The sequence below is a fragment of the Neoarius graeffei genome, chromosome 9 (genome assembly GCF_027579695.1).
Source record: "Neoarius graeffei isolate fNeoGra1 chromosome 9, fNeoGra1.pri, whole genome shotgun sequence".
Lineage (NCBI taxonomy): Eukaryota > Metazoa > Chordata > Actinopteri > Siluriformes > Ariidae > Neoarius > Neoarius graeffei.
Genome location: NC_083577.1, coordinates 44963368 through 44984697, shown reverse-complemented (window position 1 = coordinate 44984697; position 21330 = coordinate 44963368). Strand labels below are relative to the sequence as shown.

The window sequence follows — 21330 nt, the reverse complement described above, 5'->3', positions numbered from 1 at the left end:
AAAAGGAAGTCTTGTAAACAGTGACCTTGTGTAACGGGTTTATTTTTTTTTTCCACTTGCCATTGTGTGTGGTGGTGGGGGAATTCTGCGCTGGTCCTTTAAGAGCGCGGATGGTTATGGGAACGAGGCGCTGGCCCCTCAGTTCATTTTGGAAATGTAAGCGCCAATGCCACTGGACGTTTGCAGCCCGTCCTCAGCAGTGTATTTGTCTCATTTCTTTAGAATAAAAAGACTGGTGAACAAAACGCAACATCTGTTACACTTGCAAGATTCCTAGCCTTTGCAACATCATAGTCTGTGACTAAAACCTGACTGGTTCATTGTCTTTAGATGTGCAAGGGTGTCAATTTAAGTCTTTTCAAAAGTTTTCTAGTGCAGCGTTTCTCAACCCTTTTTCAGTCATGGCACCCTTCAGAAGTATGCAAATTCTCAAGGCACTCCCCTATATGAAATATACGCAGTCACACTGACCATACGCCGACCCCGGCAGTGACGTTGTGACATGGGAAAGGGGGCCGGGAGACAAATTTTAATGATGCATGAGGCAGCGATGATCTGCATTAGTGTAACTACCGTTTTTTGGAATTTTAATTCATTTTATTTATTTCAATGTTAGAATATGAATTTTTTGAGAAAGGCGGTTCTAGTGTATGGTTAGCATTAGTTGTAACAATCTCGTATGCCACACAACGACGCTTCCTTATGCCCTGTATCAATATGAGCACATTTATCAAGCTCTTCACGGACTCCTCTTGACTGCACTCCAGCTGTGGTTGGAAAATCAGCCACTGCTGCTCACACGAAGCCTGTGGCACCTCAGTGATCTGGTACCACCAGGTTCTGCTGGTGCAAAGCTGATAGCTGCAAAAACTTGGACTAGCATCACCAGCCAAGTCCAACAGCTAACAGTATGTTCATGTGTTTTCACTAATCTGGGGTCATGAGAATTTTTTTTTTTTTTAAATATGATCAAGTGTGCAGCCATAAAGAAAACCACTAGATTAAGAGTGACTTGAGGGAGTCACAGTACCAGTTTAGTCTGAGGCACTGCACAAATGAGGCTCAAACAATTTTGACAGGAGTCCTGAATGAGAATCAAATCAACTACAACAGATATGTTCTTGTTTTTCATTAAGCGGCTGTGTCTCCATCCCTGATAACACTAACAGACTAAAATCAGTTTAATTTAAAAAAAAAAAAAAAATCAGATCTTGTTCCTAGCTCGTTTGCAATTTAAAATAAATTTCACACTAGCTTTTTAAAAATCCTATAAAACCCATCCTCTTTCCCCTCCCTCTCCACGTTCCTCATAGCTCTGTGGCCGTTGTGTAGGTGGTACGGCCCCCTCTTTCCGGCATATGTTCACTTCTTAATCTGGCACTGATATCATCCAGGACACGCCATCCAAAAGGCATTCTGCTCCCCCTGCCAACTAGTGCCAGCATTCAGACACACAACCACCATTAGCAAGACAGCGCCACGCTAAATGACTCAAGCGCGCACACACACAAAATCAACACAAGCCCAGATCAATGCTGCAGAGCATCAGCTTATCCTGCTCCATTTAGTTTAGGTACTACTGAGAACACTGAGCACAAAGCAGAGAGGTCTTCATGCTTAAACAAACAAAAAAAAAACCCTCTCGCTTCTTTCAGAAGCTTATTTCCACTGCTTTCAGAAGGAATATGCATGGGGTGAAAGTAACATTTCTTGCTGGTACTATTACAACCCCGATTCCAAAAAAGTTGGGACAAAGTACAAATTGTAAATAAAAACGGAATGCAATCATTTACAAATCTCAAAAACTGATATTGTATTCACAATAGAACATAGACAACATATCAAATGTCGCAAGTGAGACATTTTGAAATTTCATGCCAAATATTGGCTCATTTGAAATTTCATGACCGCAACACATCTCAAAAAAGTTGGGACAGGGGCAATAAGAGGCTGGAAAAGTTAAAGGTACAAAAAAGGAACAGCTGGAGGACCAAATTGCAACTCATTAGGTCAATTGGCAATAGGTCATTAACATGACTGGGTATTAAAAGAGCATCTTGGAGTGGCAGCGGCTCTCAGAAGTAAAGATGGGAAGAGGATCACCAATCCCCCTAATTCTGCGCCGACAAATAGTGGAGCAATATCAGAAAGGAGTTCGACAGTGTAAAATTGCAAAGAGTTTGAACATATCATCATCTACAGGGCATAATATCATCAAAAGATTCAGAGAATCTGGAAGAGTCTCTGTGCGTAAGGGTCAAGGCCGGAAAACTATACTGGGTGCCCGTGATCTTCGGGCCCTTAGACGGCACTGCATCACATACAGGCATGCTTCTGTATTGGAAATCACAAAATGGGCTCAGGAATATTTCCAGAGAACATTATCTGTGAACACAATTCACCGTGCCATCCGCTGTTGCCAGCTAAAACTCCATAGTTCAAAGAAGAAGCCGTATCTAAACATGATCCAGAAGCACAGACGTCTTCTCTGGGCCAAGGCTCGTTTAAAATGGACTGCGGCAAAGTGGAAAACTGTTCTGTGGTCAGACAAATCAAAATTTGAAGTTCTTTATGGAAATCAGGGACGCCGTGTCATCCGGACTAAAGAGGAGAAGGACGACCCAAGTTGTTATCAGCGCTCAGTTCAGAAGCCTGCATCTCTGATGGTATGGGGTTGCATTAGTGCGTGTGGCATGGGCAGCTTACACATCTGGAAAGACACCATCAATGCTGAAAGGTATATCCAGGTTCTAGAGCAACATATGCTCCCATCCAGACGACGTCTCTTTCAGGGAAGACCTTGCATTTTCCAACATGACAATGCCAAACCACATACTGCATCAATTACAGCATCATGGCTGCGTAGAAGAAGGGTCCGGGTACTGAACTGGCCAGCCTGCAGTCCAGATCTTTCACCCATAGAAAACATTTGGCGCATCATAAAACGGAAGATACGACAAAAAAAGACCTAAGACAGTTGAGCAACTAGAATCCTACATTAGACAAGAATGGGTTAACATTCCTATCCCTAAACTTGAGCAGCTTGTCTCCTCAGTCCCCAGACGTTTACAGACTGTTGTAAAGAGAAAAGGGGATGTCTCACAGTGGTAAACATGCCCTTGTCCCAACTTTTTTGAGATGTGTTGTCATGAAATTTAAAAGTCACCTCATTTTTCTCTTTAAATGATACATTTTCTCAGTTTAAACATTTGATATGTCGTCTATGTTCTATTCTGAATAAAATATGGGATTTTGAAACTTCCACATCATTGCATTCCGTTTTTATTTACAATTTGTACTTTGTCCCAACTTTTTTGGAATCGGGGTTGTATTTTGAGTCGTAGACTGGCCAGGACCGGCTTACTTTCACCCCTGAATATGCAATGCAATTTATCTGACACACAAAACTCAGTCATAAAAAGCACATAATTATCTTTTTTTTTGCCGGATATGCTGGTTCTTGAGTGTCTCTCGAAGCTCTGGCTCCACTATTCGCCAGCAGTGACTCCTGAATCAGACACATCGTGTTTAGTCACGGCAGCACAGTACACCGCAAAACGCAAGGAGAAACTTACAGATGTTTTGTTGCAGGATCATGCAGGGCTTCATCAGATAAACACTTAAAATAAAACTTTCATGCAGTTGTGGAATAGCGTGAAAGTAATATTTAACGTAGTAAACTTTCTGTAACATAATATGGAGTCATAAATGATAGACAGTCTGGACTAAGTCTACACGCAGCCTGGAGGCGAGCATAATTATGAAGAAACCTTTGTCACATGCACACTTCAAGCACAGTGAGATTCATCCTCTGCATTTAACCCACCTGAAGCAGTGAACACATGCACACCCAGAGCAGTGGGCAGCCACACTACAGCGCCCAGGGAGCAGTCAGGGGTTAGGTACCTTGCTCAAGGGCACTTCAGCCCAAGGCCACCCCACGTTAACCTAACCGCATGTCTTTGAACTGTGGGGGAAGCTGGAGCACCCCGAGGAAACCCACGCTGACATGGGGTTGCTGACACACCATCGTGGGAACTATTCACCAGTTCATCGAAGGTTGATGCACACCCACCCAGAGTGAGAGCGACTGTTCTGCACCACCTTGTTTTCTTTTCAAAAGGAGCTCCACACAACTTTTTAACTGCTGTTAACATTTAATCTCACGATCTAAATCACACAATATTTTACCAGCGGCGTTGTTCTGTTGTTTAACAGCGACTGAAAAGCAGCTTTTAGGTATATTTCTGGTGATAGCAATGCTTTACTTGCCAGGTGCCTGTAAACACAAGGGAAAATACATTCTTTAAGACAAAACAATAGTCACATGAACTACTCAATTTTGTTTTTATATACAGGAAGGGACAGAGCAGGCTATACTTCCTTAGGAGGCTGCGGTCCTTTAACATCTGCAGGAAACTCCTGTGGATGTTCTATCAGTCTGTGGTCGCCAGTGTCCTGTTTTACACCGTGGTGTGCTGGGGGGGCAGCACATCCAAGAAGGACACATCCAGGCTGGACAAACTGATCAGGCGGGCCGGCTCTGTGGACGGCATGAAGCTGGACTCTCTGGTGACGGTGGCAGAGAAGAGGACTATGGACAAACTACTGAACATCATGGATGACGCCAGTCACCCTCTGCACACCGTCCTCAGCAACCAGAGGAGCCTGTTCAGTGACAGAATGCTCCTTCCCAAGTGCAGGACGAACAGACTCAAAAACTCCTTTGTCCCTTACGCCATCAGACTGTACAACTCCTCTCTGGGGGGGAGGGGTAACAGGAGGACAGAGGACAGGAAGGAGCAGTAGCCTACCCTAACAATAAGCAATACCGGACAATGTGCAATACAAAGTGCAATATCTCTCCTACCGCCCCCCTCTTCTCCCCACCTTTCCCCCCCCTCATTCCTCTCTTCCCCATATCTTATTCTTTTTATATTTGTAAATACTTAATTTATTTTAATTTATCTCAAAGTTTTCTCTATTTCTTTTCTCTGTTTATCTGTAATGATGCTGCTGGAATCTTAATTTCTCTGAGGGAACCCGCCCAAAGGGATCAATAAAGTTTTATCTAATCTAATCTTATCACAAGCCATGCCTAGTTAAAAGGGCTATTTTACAAATGCTTGTAAATTATTGTTGGTTAAGAAAAAAAAAGGATTGTTTTAATTTAAAAAAAAGTTGAAAAAGAAGAGAAAAATAAATGAAAGTTTTATTACCAACTAAGGCTACATCCACACAACAACGGCAATGAGATTTTTTTTTTTAGCGGGTAAAAAATAAATAAATAAATAAAATATCGCATCCACATGGGCAACGGATCAGTAAAATATCAGGTACATATGGCAACGCAATGCTTGCTGAAAACGATGCAATACACATGCCACACCTCTACGTGCGCTGTAAGACGGTCCCATCGGAGACACCAGAACAATAGAAGTAGGACGCATGCGCATAAACCCCTTCTTCTACCCGGCGTGATGACTTGTTCTAGTCATGTGGTTGTGACGTCATCGTAAACAAATCCGTTCTACTCATCCAGACGACTTCGCAACAGCGCCGTTGCCAGATTTTTCCACTCTGGAAACCGTTCTCAAAAAATATCGTTTTGGGGCACCCAAAAGACCGGTGCCGTGTGGACGCCAGGCCGAAATGATAAATTTTAATCGGATTCACCTGAATCCATTGCCGTGTGGACAGGGCCTAAATGCTTCATTTAATTTTCTCCCCCCCCCAAAAAAAAAAACATCATGGCAAAATTGAACTGTGAACACAAGATTCTGAATCGAATCAAATCGTGAACTGGGTGAATCATTACATGCCTAGTTCTAGGGCTCACTTATAAAAGAGAGTAGCTATAAACAGTCATTCCCTCACCAGCCTCTGCTTTTTCTCCCTCTTGATATTAATCAAACAAAGTTTAAAAAATAAATAAATAAAAAAGCAGCTGGTCACAGTATGGAGAAACCAGAAACTCATCAGAGAGGCAGCAAACAGATCAGCATTTCTGGAAGCTTAGTGGTTAGTATAACTGCAGAGCTTCACACTGTATATGATCACCATTAGATCAGACAGCAGAGTGTGCGTGAGGAAAACCTGACGTCCAATTCTTCACATTGTACAGGAGCTGCAAAGAATTCATTTCAGAATTTAAAGAGGAGAGGAAAAAAAAAAATAGTGTCTTCTTTCTCAGCTTACATTAAGTTTGAATGTGACCGGTCAGGACAAAAAGGGACGGAGATGGAACAAGGTCAGACGCAGAGAGGGGAACGATGGACAGAAGCACAAAACCCTGGTAGATGTGATAAAAGCTCTACTTATGTTTTCACTATTCTGCTTCTCTGCTCCTAGTGCTTGCTACATGCTAATCCACACGGGTGAAACGAAGCCAAATCTCATGCTTAATCTGCTCAAACATGGAATCAAATGAGGTGTGCTGCTGAGGCAATAGCTTGGGGAGAGGGGCATTGTGGGTGCATCTTGTTCTCCATCATGCTATTCAAGGTTAGCACAGTGCTAATTGTGCACAGCTCACAGGCAAAATCCCTTCACCTGAAATAGTGGAGCATCTTCACGATTAAAAGGTAAAGAACAATCTAGAAAAAACTAACTGAAAATATTTACCAATTTTTCATTTGCTGCTTTTTTGCAGTATTATGATGAATTGAGAAATTTTTAAGATGATCAGTTTTAGTATTTTACAAAGTTTAAAAAAGAAAAAAAACAATCCTCTCTTCATACCATTTCTACTTTACTCGTTTTCCCAATTTTTATTCAAACCAATCATGGCCAATTTCCACCCACGAGCTCCCCTAATGCTCAATAGCTACCAATACAGGAATACAAGTTCTAGCATGCGAGGGTGAAGCTTCTCCCAGGAACACTGGACCAAGGCGGTCCATCACAGGGCGCCATGCGCACACAAATTCACACCTAAAGCTCCTTTCACGTACAAAAGCCGTTAATGAATCAGGAGAGAACATTTGATTCCCACTCAATCTTCCATAACAGTAAAGTAACTGATGTATCGCATATTCCCACCTGAATTGAACAGGACTCTATGTAGCGTAAACCCATGCGAGACTGGATATGACGCATGAACAACAAGGTGGCACGTTCATATTATCGTGAAAAGCCCAAGCTGAGACATTAGCTAGTTAGTCACATGGCACCAGTTGAGCTGCATCACGTCACTTTTGAGAGGGCTCGCTTCCTGTTTCTGAACATGTGTTTTATTCAAGCAAATACCATTTCACATTGTTTCACATTCAGAGCAAAAGCATGAACATTGAGATTGTGTGTCATATGACCTGTACGGACCCCCACGCGCACGCTTAATAAAACCATTGAGAGAAAAAAAAAAAAAAAAAAAGAAGGTCACTTGACTGGGCAGATACAGATTTTTGAATCCGGTCCAGAAAAAGCCGTATGCAGCCCAGGACCCATTTCCCTCACTTCTGCAGTTTTCATTTTGCTCTGAATTCTGAAATGTTACTTTGAAAAATGAGCAACGAAACAGCACAGTGAAGTGAATTTATTATGCAGGTGATTTATCAAACACAGACCTAATTCTAATTGAACAAGCTGAAATTTTCAAAGAAAATTGGGGGGGGGGGGGGAGTGAAGAAACTCACGTGTTTATACAAGAGCCAAGCCAAAGTCTCTCTCACCATGTGGCGCATAGGGCGGCACTGATCTCCGTTTCCGTAGCCCTCGGCCTCTTGCCTATTACATAGCTAGGGTTACAGTGGGGGGCTGGTCCTCTGGTAACCGCGAGAGTTTGATTCCCCACTCACATTTGTATTGCAGCGTGCCTTGCCAGATGGCAGTTTATACAAGAACCAACAAGAAAACATGCTGTCAATCAAAAATTGATTCGTTCGTTTTTCGCACACTGTTCACGGTTTTCCATTGTGTAAACTTTGCCCAGTCACGTGACTTTTTTTTCAATGGTTTTATGAAGAGCGATCGCACGTGCAGGTCCGTACGGGTCATGTGATAATCAAGGTGACTCATTATATAAATGGATTGCTGTCAATCAAATAAAAATTGATTGGTTCATTTTTCACACAGGCGGCACAGTGGTGTCGTGGTTAGCACTGTCGCCTCACAGCAAGAAGGTCCGGGTTCGAGCCCTGTAGCCGGCGAGGGCCTTTCTGTGCGGAGTTTGCATGTTCTCCCCGTGTCCGCGTGGGTTTCCTCCGGGTGCTCCGGTTTCCCCCACAGTCCAAAGACATGCAGGTTAGGTTAACTGGTGACTCTAAATTGACCGTAGGTGTGAATGTGAATGGTTGTCTGTGTCTATGTGTCAGCCCTGTGATGACCTGGTGACTTGTCCAGGGTGTACCCCGCCTTTCGCCCGTAGTCAGCTGGGATAGGCTCCAGCTTGCCTGCGACCCTGTAGAACAGGATAAAGCGGCTACAGATAATGAGATGAGATTTTTTCGCACACTATTGTTCATTTTCCACTGCGTATGTCAGTTAAAAAAGGTCAAAAGATAAAACACTTATTGACCGAGTTAGGTCGGGCCAGGCGGGAAAATATTTGCCTCTTGGTTATTTGTACAGACCTTGCTGTGCTCGGTTCATACGTCATGACTTTGAACCAAATATTTTCCCGTCCGGCCCTCCCACTCAGTCAATAAGTACATACAGTAGTAGGTGTCAGCAGTTCCATCACATCACATCACTACTACATTGTTTACATCACCACCAGCAACGTCATGACCGGTCATAAAACGTTAATACAAAGGTTCCAATTATGACCGAGTTGTAACAAAGGATTATCGTTAATGCTGTTAGGTAACCAGAGCAAAGGCTAACATTTCAACTTTCACTCTGTTTTGCTCCCAGTCACTCTCAACATGATTACAGCATGATAATGATAATTTTTTTTCAGCGCGTGTGAATGGGGCACAAGGGTAATCCATACACGTTTTTAGGCGGCGAGAGGAAAAATCATCATATATAACTGCATGTACTTCAGTACAGATACTTCAACAAAGTTGTTAAATGAAAGTTGAGCACAGTACGAATATTTCCAGAGAAGCAGAATATTAAAGCCCTTCAACAGCTGTGTAAGCAAAGCGGTTCTGAGGCTGCAGGAAATGAAAGTAGAGATGGACATTTGAGCTTGAAACTCGAGTCCAAGGTCACACTTAAGTTAGAATTTGATAGCGTAGCGTTTCCCCACACATAGACTTTACTTGGGCGGGCCACCCAGGTACATTAACGACCGCCAAAGTATGTTTGGTGATCCATCTTATTTCTGTCATGTCTTTGGTGTGCAAGGTCTCAATTATCCAATCCTCAGGTGTGAAAAGGTCCAGGCCTAAACCCTGTTGAAATCCCATGGCAGGACCTGAAACGTGCAGTTCCTGCTTGAAGGCCTATAAATGTCACTGAGCTGAAACAGTGGGCCAAAATTCCAACACACCATTGTAATCAACAACTACAGAAAGTATTTGGTTACAGTTAATGCTGACTGGGGGGGGGGGGGAGGCGAAGAGAACCAGCTATTGAACAGAAGGGGAAATCACTTTCCACAAAGGGGGATTCTGTCTTGAATATCTTCTCTTAATAAAATATCTAATCACACTATTGTGTGTGGGGTTTTTTTTGTTCCCTCAAGGTCCCTTTTACATATTATTAGGTTAAGATGTAATGTCATTCAGCAGGCTTTCGTCTAAACCGGGGAACAGGGGCGCTGCGCCCTCTTACTCTCGGCGTGCGCCCCCTTACCGAAATGCCGACTGAACCCCTAGTCACACTTAGGCCATGCACTTGTATGCTACTGCACAACATGCATTCTTTCTCAAAACGATCTTTTCTCCATGAAAACATCCCAGCAACACCACGTGACAATGTGTCTGATCATCAAATACGTTATAATTACTCCAAAAACATTCCAATCATAGTAGATACACCGACAGACGGTGCAAAAACAATCCGAATTGGCGTTTTCCAGACTGAGGCACCATGTTGTTTAGTTGTTTACTTGTCGCGGCTGCTCTCGCGAGATTTGACATGGGTTACATACAAGGTCAGCTGACTTGTAGCGCGAGATTTCTCGAGACTGAATGACCTTTCACCCACCGGCGCGGGAGCTTTTGACAGAAGTAGTTCGCGAGTTGTTTTTGTTGACACTTGGGCATTTAAAGATGTCATCCCGCGGCACGAAACGGAAGAAAGCCAAAGACTGTCCGGGGCAGAAGATGATTACTTTTCTTTTTCAATGTTGACAATTTGTTACAATTTCCCTGTCAGATAGCCTCAGAATGTTTCATTGTAGCCTCAATTTTTCAAAGGCTTCGCACAGCGGAGGGGGGGGACGGACAACCGGCGCCATCCTCCCCCGGTTGCTTCGCTCCCTCGCCATGGTGAGCGCCCTCATACTAAATTTTTCTAGAAAAACCCCTGATTCAGTGTTTGAAAGACGCACAAATCCAGAAATTCAGACGGGGGGGAATATTCACGGCAACATACATGTGATTTAAACATCTAATACAGACATGAAAAAAAATAGTGTACACTATTTGTGAATTAGAGTCTGAATTACTAAAACATTACAGCATTCATACTGGGTCAGCGCAGATGAAAATGTACCATTTTCTTTGTAATCATTTAACCACTGTGCATTTTAGGCATCTGTAAACGTGTTTTCCACTTGCACCTGCTTTTCACTCCTTTGACATCATGACATGTTGATGTCCATGACACACAAACAACAAAGTGTGTTAAGGTCTCCTTGTGAGCAGCAGATGGGCCTGCTGTGAGGTTTCCACTGAAACAGGGCAAGCTGGACCATGCCCTACAGGACACTTGTGTGCGTGCGTGTTTGTGCATCCACACACGCGAGACCCCGAGTGGTCAACATCCCATGGTGAATGGCAGATGTCCCTTCTATGACCTACACAAACCTGAAGGGGGGGATAATTATAAACTGATCAACATTCCCTCCTTCTACACCTGTGTGTGTCAGATGAGTGATGTTATGCTGGTCAGGCAGATGGCTTTTCAGTAGCCCCTCACCCCATGTCTCCATAACTCGCGTCTCTTTATGACTGCAGATATCTGGGCCAAAATAATGACAGTTTTAAAAGCCTGCAGTCCACTTCTCCAGGGTTTACAAGCCAGCAGAATCACTTCCTGATCAACTCAGGGGAAGAAGGAGTGTGTATGCGCGCATTGTGCATGCAAGTGAGAAAAGTGTCAATATTAGCACAGCAGTTTGGCTCCCACTGTATGATGACGTTACCACAACCTTTGGACTTTGCATGTGACAAACAGTAAACATTAAAACGGTGACCAAGTTGAGCCTCACTTGGGCCTTAAATTATCCTTTTAATATTGACCTCTTAAAGATAGACGGCCTTTCAATTTCATAAAATTGGTGAAACTTAGTTCCCTCTGAAATCTGGTCATTGTGATGTATGCTTATTTCTGTAACCGCTCATAAAATATCAGGCCATTCTGTGGCTGGGAAGTTATTTAATTTGAAGGGATTCCTGAGCAAATAATGTGCATGAAATAACTCGCTTCGCACAGTCAAGCAGACAGAGGAAGTCCGTGTGCGCATCCGCAGGTTCACCTTTGACTGTGCACTGACGGTCAGCGCTCGAAACTAACGGTGTCCTGACGTCCCGGGGACCATAAAAAATGTCATCGGGACACAAAATTATCATATCTGGGACAATCCCGGGACAATGGAAAAAAATAGATCTAGAGACGACAATTCCCCTGGGGGAAATCGTGAGAGTGATGCAGTGCGCGTAGCAGTCACAGTTGCCGGAGCTGAGCTGGACTGTATTTTTGTCCCTCTCTGCTCAGCGTGCGGGTGGGAGAGGGGCGCACAAAAAGGGCAGCTTTCCGTCAGAGCGCTCCCTCCAAACAACGGGGATTTACACGAAAACGGAAGGAGATATTCACAAAATTCTTTCACACTGAGTGCCACAAGGGTCTCCTGAACACACTGATGTACTTTTTTTGTCTGTAGTGTAAAAATTGAGGTCACTAGAGCGAGTTAAAAACGAGCGACTTTGATTTAACAGTCAAAGCGCAGCCACGTTTATAATGGCAGTCTATGGGGCTGCGCACCTGTCCTCTCCTCACTTTCAGGCTTCTCATTCAAAAACTGCAAGTCCTATTGTGTAGGTAGACACACTGTGTGAATCAGGACAAGTGTGGCTACTACTTTTGAGAAAACTGTGTGTGTAGAGTGAAAATTGGGGCTGAAAACACAGTTTAAATGAGAAAGTTTGAGCTATTTTTCCAAGCTCTCTACACTCTAACTTAACAAGCTGCACTGGTGTGTAACGCAATAGACACCCATTATAAAGCCTGATTTTCTCCAGGAACCCACATGGTGTTTGAGCCGGGACTGATCCAAAAGTATCGAACCTAGCAAAAAGTTGAATGCCAGATCCACAGAGGAGAAGTTTCTCTACGTTTTAAAGTTTGAATCATGTCTCTAGGTGAAAGCATGCCAGAGCAGCGGATGTTTGAAAATGTGTGTAGTTTTTCAAATAATTCCATAGAAATGAATGGGAAATTTATCTAGGTCAAAGAAAATGAAATTAAGCACTGTAAATAATGTAAATGATTTCTATGACTAAAGGTTACAATAAAAAAAACTTGCATTACATTGCTTTGTTTGCACTTATATGACACTTTTATCCAAAGTGACTTTACGGTTTTTTAGTGTTACAGTCCCTGTAGCAATGTTGGGGTCGGTGCCTTGCTCAAGGGCGTTTCATCTATTGATGGTATGGCTGATGGCTTTCAAAACATCTCTGAATGGGGCAACAGGTACATTACATAAAAATGGATAACGGTAATGGTGAAAATGATAAGTTGGCCTTATATATGCCAACAGATATTCAAGGTATAAGTAGATGAAACAAACATAAAAGGGGTCTTATTTTCAGCTAAAGTGTACTGCAGATGTAGGGAGTTGAAACATTTTCTGAATGACCTAGTTGGCCCCTTTAAATAAACGGGTATCTATTCATACAGTGAGATCGCCAAAGTTTAATAAACTGAAAATGCAATAACTGTAATTTTGAAGTAGATGATGTATAGGACATGTGTCACTTGTGTTTTGTGACTTATTGTAAAAATGATATAAAGGGTTCAAAATCGCATAGTTACAAATATAATAGTAACTTCATATGATAATATTAACCACTGGTTATTTCAGAGAGGAAAAAAATGGGGACACTATTGCTTCCATTCGGGACAATACAACACAGAATTCGGGACCACTGGGGGACACAAAGAAAAAAAAGTTAATTTCGAGCCCTGCTGACGGTTACATCATTCTGTCGCTAAATGAACAGCTGATCACACCGAGGTGCTCTCTGACCGCCGATATTTATTAATTTGGTCCTGCGTTTCCTTTCCTTCGCAGCATAACGTCTTTTCTTCTCGCTTTCCGTTACTGTAGTCAGTCTTTCACGTTTCATTCGCACGCTCGCGTCCTCCATTTTCCTTTCCTGTTTCAAATTCATATCCCACAATGGCTTGTGCGAACGGGGAAAGCACACCACGCGATGCACAATGTAGTATCTTGAATTGAGTCAGGGTGAAGCAGGAAAAAACGGCGGAGAATTAAGGGCCACGTGGCCCTAAATTCATTAATTGTTCCATTTTAAAAAACTAAAAATTGGAAGTCGAATTCAGTAGCTTTCAGTCCACTAAACAAAAATAACCGGGTGTCAGGGGGAAAAATTATTTTTATGACCTAAACTTGAAAAATCTGAAAGGCAGTCTACCTTTAATGTCCTTATTTAAGAGGACACAATTTACATTTTACTTATTGAACCAATACTTCCCATATTATAAATATGTAAATATGCTCCCAGTACCTGGGCCTATTCAAAAGTTTCAGACACTGATGCTCGCTTTTTTTCCTGGTAGATTTGCACCTAGAGGGCTGCACATACATCACTACACACACACTCCACTCTCACCTCTCTGATCTTATCCCGTTTCTCTTTAACATCGGGGTCTCCAGGATCTCCATCATTGATGCCCACCAGTTTGGGCATGGGCACTGGGGGCAGAGGCTTTGGCCCATCCTTCTTTTTCAGGTCCTTTACCACCTTATTCTTTTCTGTCTGGATCTCTGCCCTCAGCTCATCTTTGGACTTGCGAAGTTTCTCCTTGGCCTCCTGCAGTGCACGCTCATGATCTGCCCGGATTTTACTGCGGAGACTCTCCTCCTCTTCCCTACAAGGGCACAAGCACAGCAGGGCACAGACATTAGTAAAGGATGGCATCATTTACACATTCAATTACTTAGAAGTGTGATCTCACAGAAATATGCTGGATACGATGTTCATAAAAACAAATGCCACTGCTTAATGGGGTTAAATCTTTATCTTAAGGCTTCTCCAAAACACAGCTCAAGTATACATATGGACACAGTGTCTCACATAAGAGTGGGCGATCTTGCCAAAACACTGCATCATGATCTTTTTAGACACAAATCACGATCTGTCAGTTGTGATATATATAGAGACTAGGGCTGGGCGATAAAATAACGATACGTATCGCGATAGACACATACTTGATATCAATAGAAAATGCGTTCGATAGAACGTTTCGATAGAATTTTTTTTTTTTTTCAAGAAACCAGCGTTAGCCAGAGCCCTCTCTGGTTTAGGTCCGCTTTCAATCAGCTGTTGTTGCGAAGCAAGCTTGGTTGCATGAGCAAAGGCACTCGTCCTCTGGTGCCTAGCAACGCATAGGGAGTGACACGCTGATAGCCAATCATGTAACAGTATCGCGTTTGGTTGCGCCATCTCGTTGTCGTGTTATTTTTTTTCCAGAAACAGCGTGGCCAAGAAAAGAAAGATTAGTGCCGGAACGAGCGAGGAAATTGTGGATAAAGTCAGTAAGGTCAGATGTTACAGATGTCAAGTCTTAAGTCTACCTCAGTTTTACTTTAATTTCTTCTATGTTTACAAAACACTATTTTTATTTTATTAAACCTTCAATGAAAATATACTTGAATAGTTTAAGAATAGTCTAAGTCTACCTCAGTTTCACTCAATTTCTTTTATGTTTATAAAGCACTGCATATTTTTATGTTTTTAAATGTTATTCACCAGAGGGTGAACTTTTTTTGCACTAAACTTGCAGTAAAAAATTAAAAATATGACAGTCCTTCTCACATAGCAGGTTTTGCTATGTTTACATTGAACACTTTGCTCATGTTTTTATAACACTTGAGTTTTTTAAGCACTTTATTATTGATAACTGCTCAGTTTTTGTTGTGATCGTAACATTGAACATGCGTGTTGACATTCCTTGCTCATTGGCTGTCAGAGGAAGTTTAAAATAAATGTTTGAATTTAGTAATGTTCCCTCCTGGTCCTTATTTTAAATAGGTCATAAAATGTTTCAATAATTATCGATATCGACCAATATGAAACACTTATATCGTGATACAGATTTCAGCCATATCGCCCAGCCCTAATAGAGACTCGAACAAAGTTGTAATCAGCAGTCAACAAATAAGTAAACTAAAAAGGGCGTAGTAAAACAAATCACAAGTGTACACATTCCAAATTGACAGTTTCACAATTGAATGTTCTAAGAAAAATAAACATCCACAAAGTTTGTTTCAACTTCAGGCTGTAATCAGCAACCAACAGATAACAAGAACAAAATAACAGCCTTTTCCAGTACTCAGAACCCAGACAGCTTCCAGTCGTCAGTAAAATGGATGGTTAGACAGTCTGGATGTACGACTGGACCCATAAGTCACTCTTCATTGCAAAAAATTTGCCATGCTTTATTTATGCAGCAATCCTCGGTCTGCATTTATTATACATATTGGTAATGGCAGTATTAGAAGAATAGTTGCGACTTGGCAGAGCATAACGTGCATCAGTGTCTTAAAGCCAACCTTGGCCACAGCTCTGGATGGCACCATTTCCTTTGCTGATAGAACGCGACTGCCTCAGTCACCTCTTTCACCATCATATTTTTTCGACTGCTCCAATATGTTGGTCAATGATGACCATTTTTATTCCATCCACATTCACTGGATATGAGTAAATGCATGCTCCGATTGGCTACTCTACTACTAGGCTATCAGCTCATACCATGAGTAGAGGAAAAACAAGATGGCGGCATGTGAACCAACTGAGGACAAAAAAAAACTACTCAAAAAAAAAAAGGCAAAATATGGAATAAAAATTATTTGATGGCAAGAACATATCTTTTTTTATTCTTCAAGAATTATAGCATTTTTCACAAATTGCTACTGTCATTTAGCCGGTTTGTTTACATTCTAAGCAGAAATGATTGTCATGTTTTGTATAATTTTTTTTAATCAAATTTGCAAAAAATAAAAGTGCTCCATTTCTCAATATCCTGTGAATGTGGAGAGAATAAAAAGTTATTCCACTCAATCTCATCATACATGGCTTATCAGCTCATGTACGACTTTATCGTATTACCTCCAGAAGTGCCAACAATTGCCTGACAAATTTTACAGATAACTTTGCTTTGAGAAATATCCTTTTTGGCACCAACTCTTCATCCGCCATGCTGCGAGCTCACATTGAATTGCTTTTTGTATACGTCACACACGAAAGATACCCTGTGATAGAGACATGATATAATTTGGTGAATCAGCACAGCCATCTAGTAGGCAATCATTCTGTTGGTTTTTGAATGTAGAGTGGATCCATGATTATTACTGGCCATTGAAGTTTTATTTGAAGTTTGGAAACATTAGTAGGAGGACCTACCAGTAAAAGATCACAAATCTCTACAATTCACTTGAAAAGTAGATTGTGGACATCTTCAAGATAAATCATGATACAAAATAGTCAGATCACCCACCCCTCGACTCACTGAAGAAAGTAAGGGCATCAACAAGTAAATCAAAAATCAAAGGAGAACCAACAGAGCTGAAACCACCACCCCCACAAGAAAGGAGAAGTAAGCATGTCGAAGGAGAAGTAGGTCTGGTGCACAGAAACAGAAAAACAGATTTAAAAAATAAAATAAGTAACTTATTTCACATATCGCTAGCAGTCAGCACAAGGCAAGTGAAAGACTGAAAATGGACGCATGCTTGGGTTTCCATTCCAACACACAAGGAACAGCGCCTGGTTCCCCCTGTTTGAAGCAGTGAAACACGGACTTTAAATATCAAAAACGCCTTCCAACAACAATGGGAGTGATGCAGGAAACCACAGAGATGACATGCCAAACTGCACACGGACAGTAACCAGAGCTCAGGATCAAGCTGCGAGCCCTGGAGCTGTGAATAGGTCATATAAGGGTCCGTCTCAGAAACTGGTCTCTCATTTGGGATGTTATGGTCAAAAAATAAATTTTCTAATTTTACTTTTTTTTTTTTTTTTTTTTTGCATTTACCTAACAATGTTTCTTTTGTCATGTTTAATAAGAATAAAGATAGTATCTTGCTTTATCTGGCCTCCACTGTGGAAATATTTTTTTATTACAATTCAAATGCTTTTGTAAAATTGATTTCCATATGTCAAGTCAACTTTATTGTCAAATATGCTATACATGCTCGACATACAGCACAGATGAAATATCAGTCCTCTCTGACACACGGTGCAAACTGGCAATGCAATAAATAAAAATAGAATAATTGAAAAAAAAAATATATAAACACTAGATAGGAACTAGACATAGACTAAACACTCAAACAATATAAACAGTATAAATAAACAGTATAAAACACTAGATAAGAACTAGACGTAGACTAAACACTCATATACACACACACACACACACACACACACACACACACACACACAGGTTCAAATAACCAAAACAGTCAAGGGCACTTGAGGTATAGCAGGTAAACATGAAATAAGCAGTATAAACAAACTAGCAGCTGTTAAGATGAGGTAGTGCGGAATAGTGCAAATGAGTGAGGTAAAGTGAGATGTGCGGTCCCTGAGTTCAGTGTGTTAATGAACGATGAGATGTACGTGTGTGTGTGTGTGTTGGGGGGGGAAACTGTGAGGATGACATGTCAGATGCTGAAGGGGGGGCAGGGGGGAGTGCGAGCAGAATCTGTGGCAGGGGGCAGAGGGGGGAGGAGGGGCAGAACAGGGAGGGAGTTGAGCCTCCTGACCCCCTGGTGAAAGAAACTGTTCTTGAGCCTGCTGGTTTTGGCCCGGAGACTCCGCAGTCTCCTCCCCGACGGCAGCAGGCTGAAGAGGCTGTGAGATGGGTGGGTGGGGTCACCTGCAATCCTGATGGCTTTGCGGGTGAGGTGGGAGTTATAGATTTCCATAAGAGAAAGGAGAGAGACACCAATGATCCTCTCAGCTGCTCTCACGATGCGTTGCAGAGTCTTGCAGCAGGACACGGTGCAGGCGCCGTGCCACACGGTGATGCAGCTGGTCAGGATGTTCTCGATGGTGCCTCTGTAGAAAATGTGCATGATGGGGGCTGGGGCTCTTGTTCTCCTCAGTTTGCGGAGGAAGTACAGACGCTGTTGGGCTTTTTTGGCCAGTGATGCGGTGTTGTTGCTCCAGGACAGGTCTTCAGAGATGTGCACACCCAGAAACTTGGTGCTACTCACCCTCTCCACTGCAGCACCATCGATAGTTAGTGGAGCATGCTGGGTGTGCGCTCTCCTGAAGTCCACAACAATCTCCTTCGTCTTCTCCACGTTCAGACGGAGACTGTTGTCCTTGCACCACATGGCCAAGCGGCTCACCTCACTCCTGTAGATTGTCTCATCGCCATTGTTGATGAGACCCACCACAGTCGTGTCATCTGGAAACTTAATGAAGAGATTAGAGCTGGATGTTGGTGTGCAGTCATGGGTCAGCAGAGTGAAGAGGAGGGGGCTTAGCACACATCCTTGGGGGGCCCCTGTGTTCAGTGTGATGGTGCTGGAGGAGTTGCTGCCGACCCGTACAGTCTGTGGTCTCCCCGTCAGGAAGTCCAGCCACCAGTTGCACAGGGAGGTGTTGAGTCCCAGCTGGTCCAGTTTGTGAATGAGCCGCTGAGGAATGACTGTGTTGAATGCTGAGCTAAAGTCTATGAACAGCATTCTGACATGCGAGTCTTTTGTCTCCAGGTGGGTGAGGGCTGAGTGGAGGGCAGTGGAGATGGCGTCATCGGTCAAACGGTTGGACTGATATGCAAACTGGAAAGGATCCAGGGCGGGGGGGAGGGCAGACTTGATATGCCTCATGACTAGCCGCTCGAAGCACTTCACGAGGATGGGAGTGAGCGCGACAGGGCGGTAGTCATTGAAGCAGGAGGGAGACGGCTTCTTCGGGACCGAGATGATGGTGGTGGTTTTGAGGCACGTGGGGACAGCAGCCTGGCTCAAAGAGATGTTGAAGATGTCTGTAAAGACATCTGTAAGCTCCTCGGCACAGTCTCTCAGGACACAACCAGGAATGTTATCAGGACCTGGGGCTTTTCGTGCATTTGTCGTCCTGAGAGCTCTCCTCACGCTGTCTGGGGACAGCGTCAACACCTGGTCGCCGGGAGGTGGTGGGGTCTTCTGTGCCGTGGTGCTGTTGTCTGCCTCAAAGCGAGTGAAGTCGTCGTTCAACTGATTCAGCAGAGACGTGGAGTTGTCACAGGTCTGTGGCGAGGGCTTGTAGTCTGTATATAAAATAACTACATCATGAAGAATTAAAGCCCCTCCTTCACAGATGAGTGAAAATATTGAATACATTTCCTTTTTTGATTGCTTGGGTTAAAAATGCCAAGTTATGATGACTGAATTGATTATTCACTTAAACATGAATAATAGGATATTTGGGTATTTGATATGGTGAAATAGGACACAGTGGAAAAATCAAGAACACACCGGAAAGATGAGAATAACGGCGGTGGTAAAAGAACAGCGACTGTACCGGCTGAAGGTCGCGCGGGTCTCTGCTGCGGCGCGCGAGCAACGGGACATCACTACCGCACCGGACAGAGCGGGGGCGGGGCAAAATGACTGGCCATAGATTCTATCCAAAAGTTCGATCTAAATTGACCATGGCTGCAAAATATTGGCCAAAAATACGCAAACACTACGAAATATGAAAGTAAGATGAAAAAGAAACATTCTACTGCCTTTTACTGCAAGACTAAAACAAAATAAAACCGTCAAAACTCACGTTTTCAGTGATAACGTCCGAACAGATCACCCCCGTAACAGAAAGACCGCAAATGGAAGCACGATCAACTTCTAACTGCTGGAGTGGAGAATTCCATTCTACACATGCAAATTGTTAATGTGTGTCCTTCCCCGCACACAAATAACACGCTACGGTAAAAAATAGACCACAACTCATTTTATAGCTCAGAAATTCATACAAGACCAGCTACCATCGTAACATAGTCTGTAAGAAACATATTCTATACCTAACTTTCAGCTTTCGTTTTAAAAAACAAAACTGCAGATTTATAACAATGTTTATATGGCGTAGTGATTTTAAGTCACTACTTTTGGTGAGGTCCTGACCTTGACCCTGAGGCTTTCCGTTTAGATCAAAACACGATCGTATTGATTTTGGGTTTGCAGAAAATGGAGTTACAACGGTGATCAAATATTTTGCATGATGTTTTATTACGGTTATGATTATTCTGTGAGCGCACCAATCCTTAGGTGTATAAAGTTACAACTTAAAATACAATTAATTAGTGATAACTGTAGACTTTTCAGTGGACTACAACCTTTTTAAGGGAATGCGATGTAGTCAACCATTTATCATGTCCCAGATCAAGCCACCATTTTTCCACAAATGTGCAGAATTTTTGCCAAATTCTGAAGAGTATTCACAAAGATTTAGACAGAGAACAGCAGCATCATGCACTGATCAAACATCTCATTATCTTCATTAACACCAATATTGTCCAGCTGCGCTCTGCCACTGCAGCACTTGACAAGTTTTGATGCAGTGACTGGAGGTAGTACATAAAATGCAGGACTGCATAAACCATAAAGAGCAGCTGATGGTCAGACTTGCACTCATACTGCACTCAGTGATGCATTATGGTCATCCAGAAGTCCTTGAACTGACATTTTTCTTCTACAGAATTGTCTCGCCTACTGGAAATCAAAGCATCAGTTGATTCCGCAGTCAATTTCTAACCAAAGTAACTTGGGCCCTGTTCACACCTGGTATTAACAGGAGTCCTGGATGAACAGGTCACAAGTGGTCAGCTCTAAGTAGGTACAGTACGTATGAATGGGGTGAAACGTGTCCCAAAGACGCACTGAGATCCAATCGCTCGGACCACATTCGGAGGTGGTCCGGGTCACACATGACCACATTCCTTTAACAGCGTGTCCATGAACCTGTCCTGGGTCAA

At 42.8% G+C, this 21330-nt stretch overlaps 1 protein-coding gene across 3 annotated transcripts in view; it reads right to left on the bottom strand.

The window, feature by feature from the left end:
* The window catches only part of man1a2 (mannosidase, alpha, class 1A, member 2), a 168202-nt gene that overhangs the window by 96883 nt on the left and 49989 nt on the right, over nt 1–21330 (bottom strand). For all 3 annotated transcript variants that reach the window (XM_060929588.1, XM_060929589.1, XM_060929590.1), the window contains exon 3: nt 13971–14229. In XM_060929588.1, coding sequence (XP_060785571.1) covers nt 13971–14229 — 259 coding nt within the window. The remainder of the gene's footprint in view (nt 1–13970; nt 14230–21330) is intronic.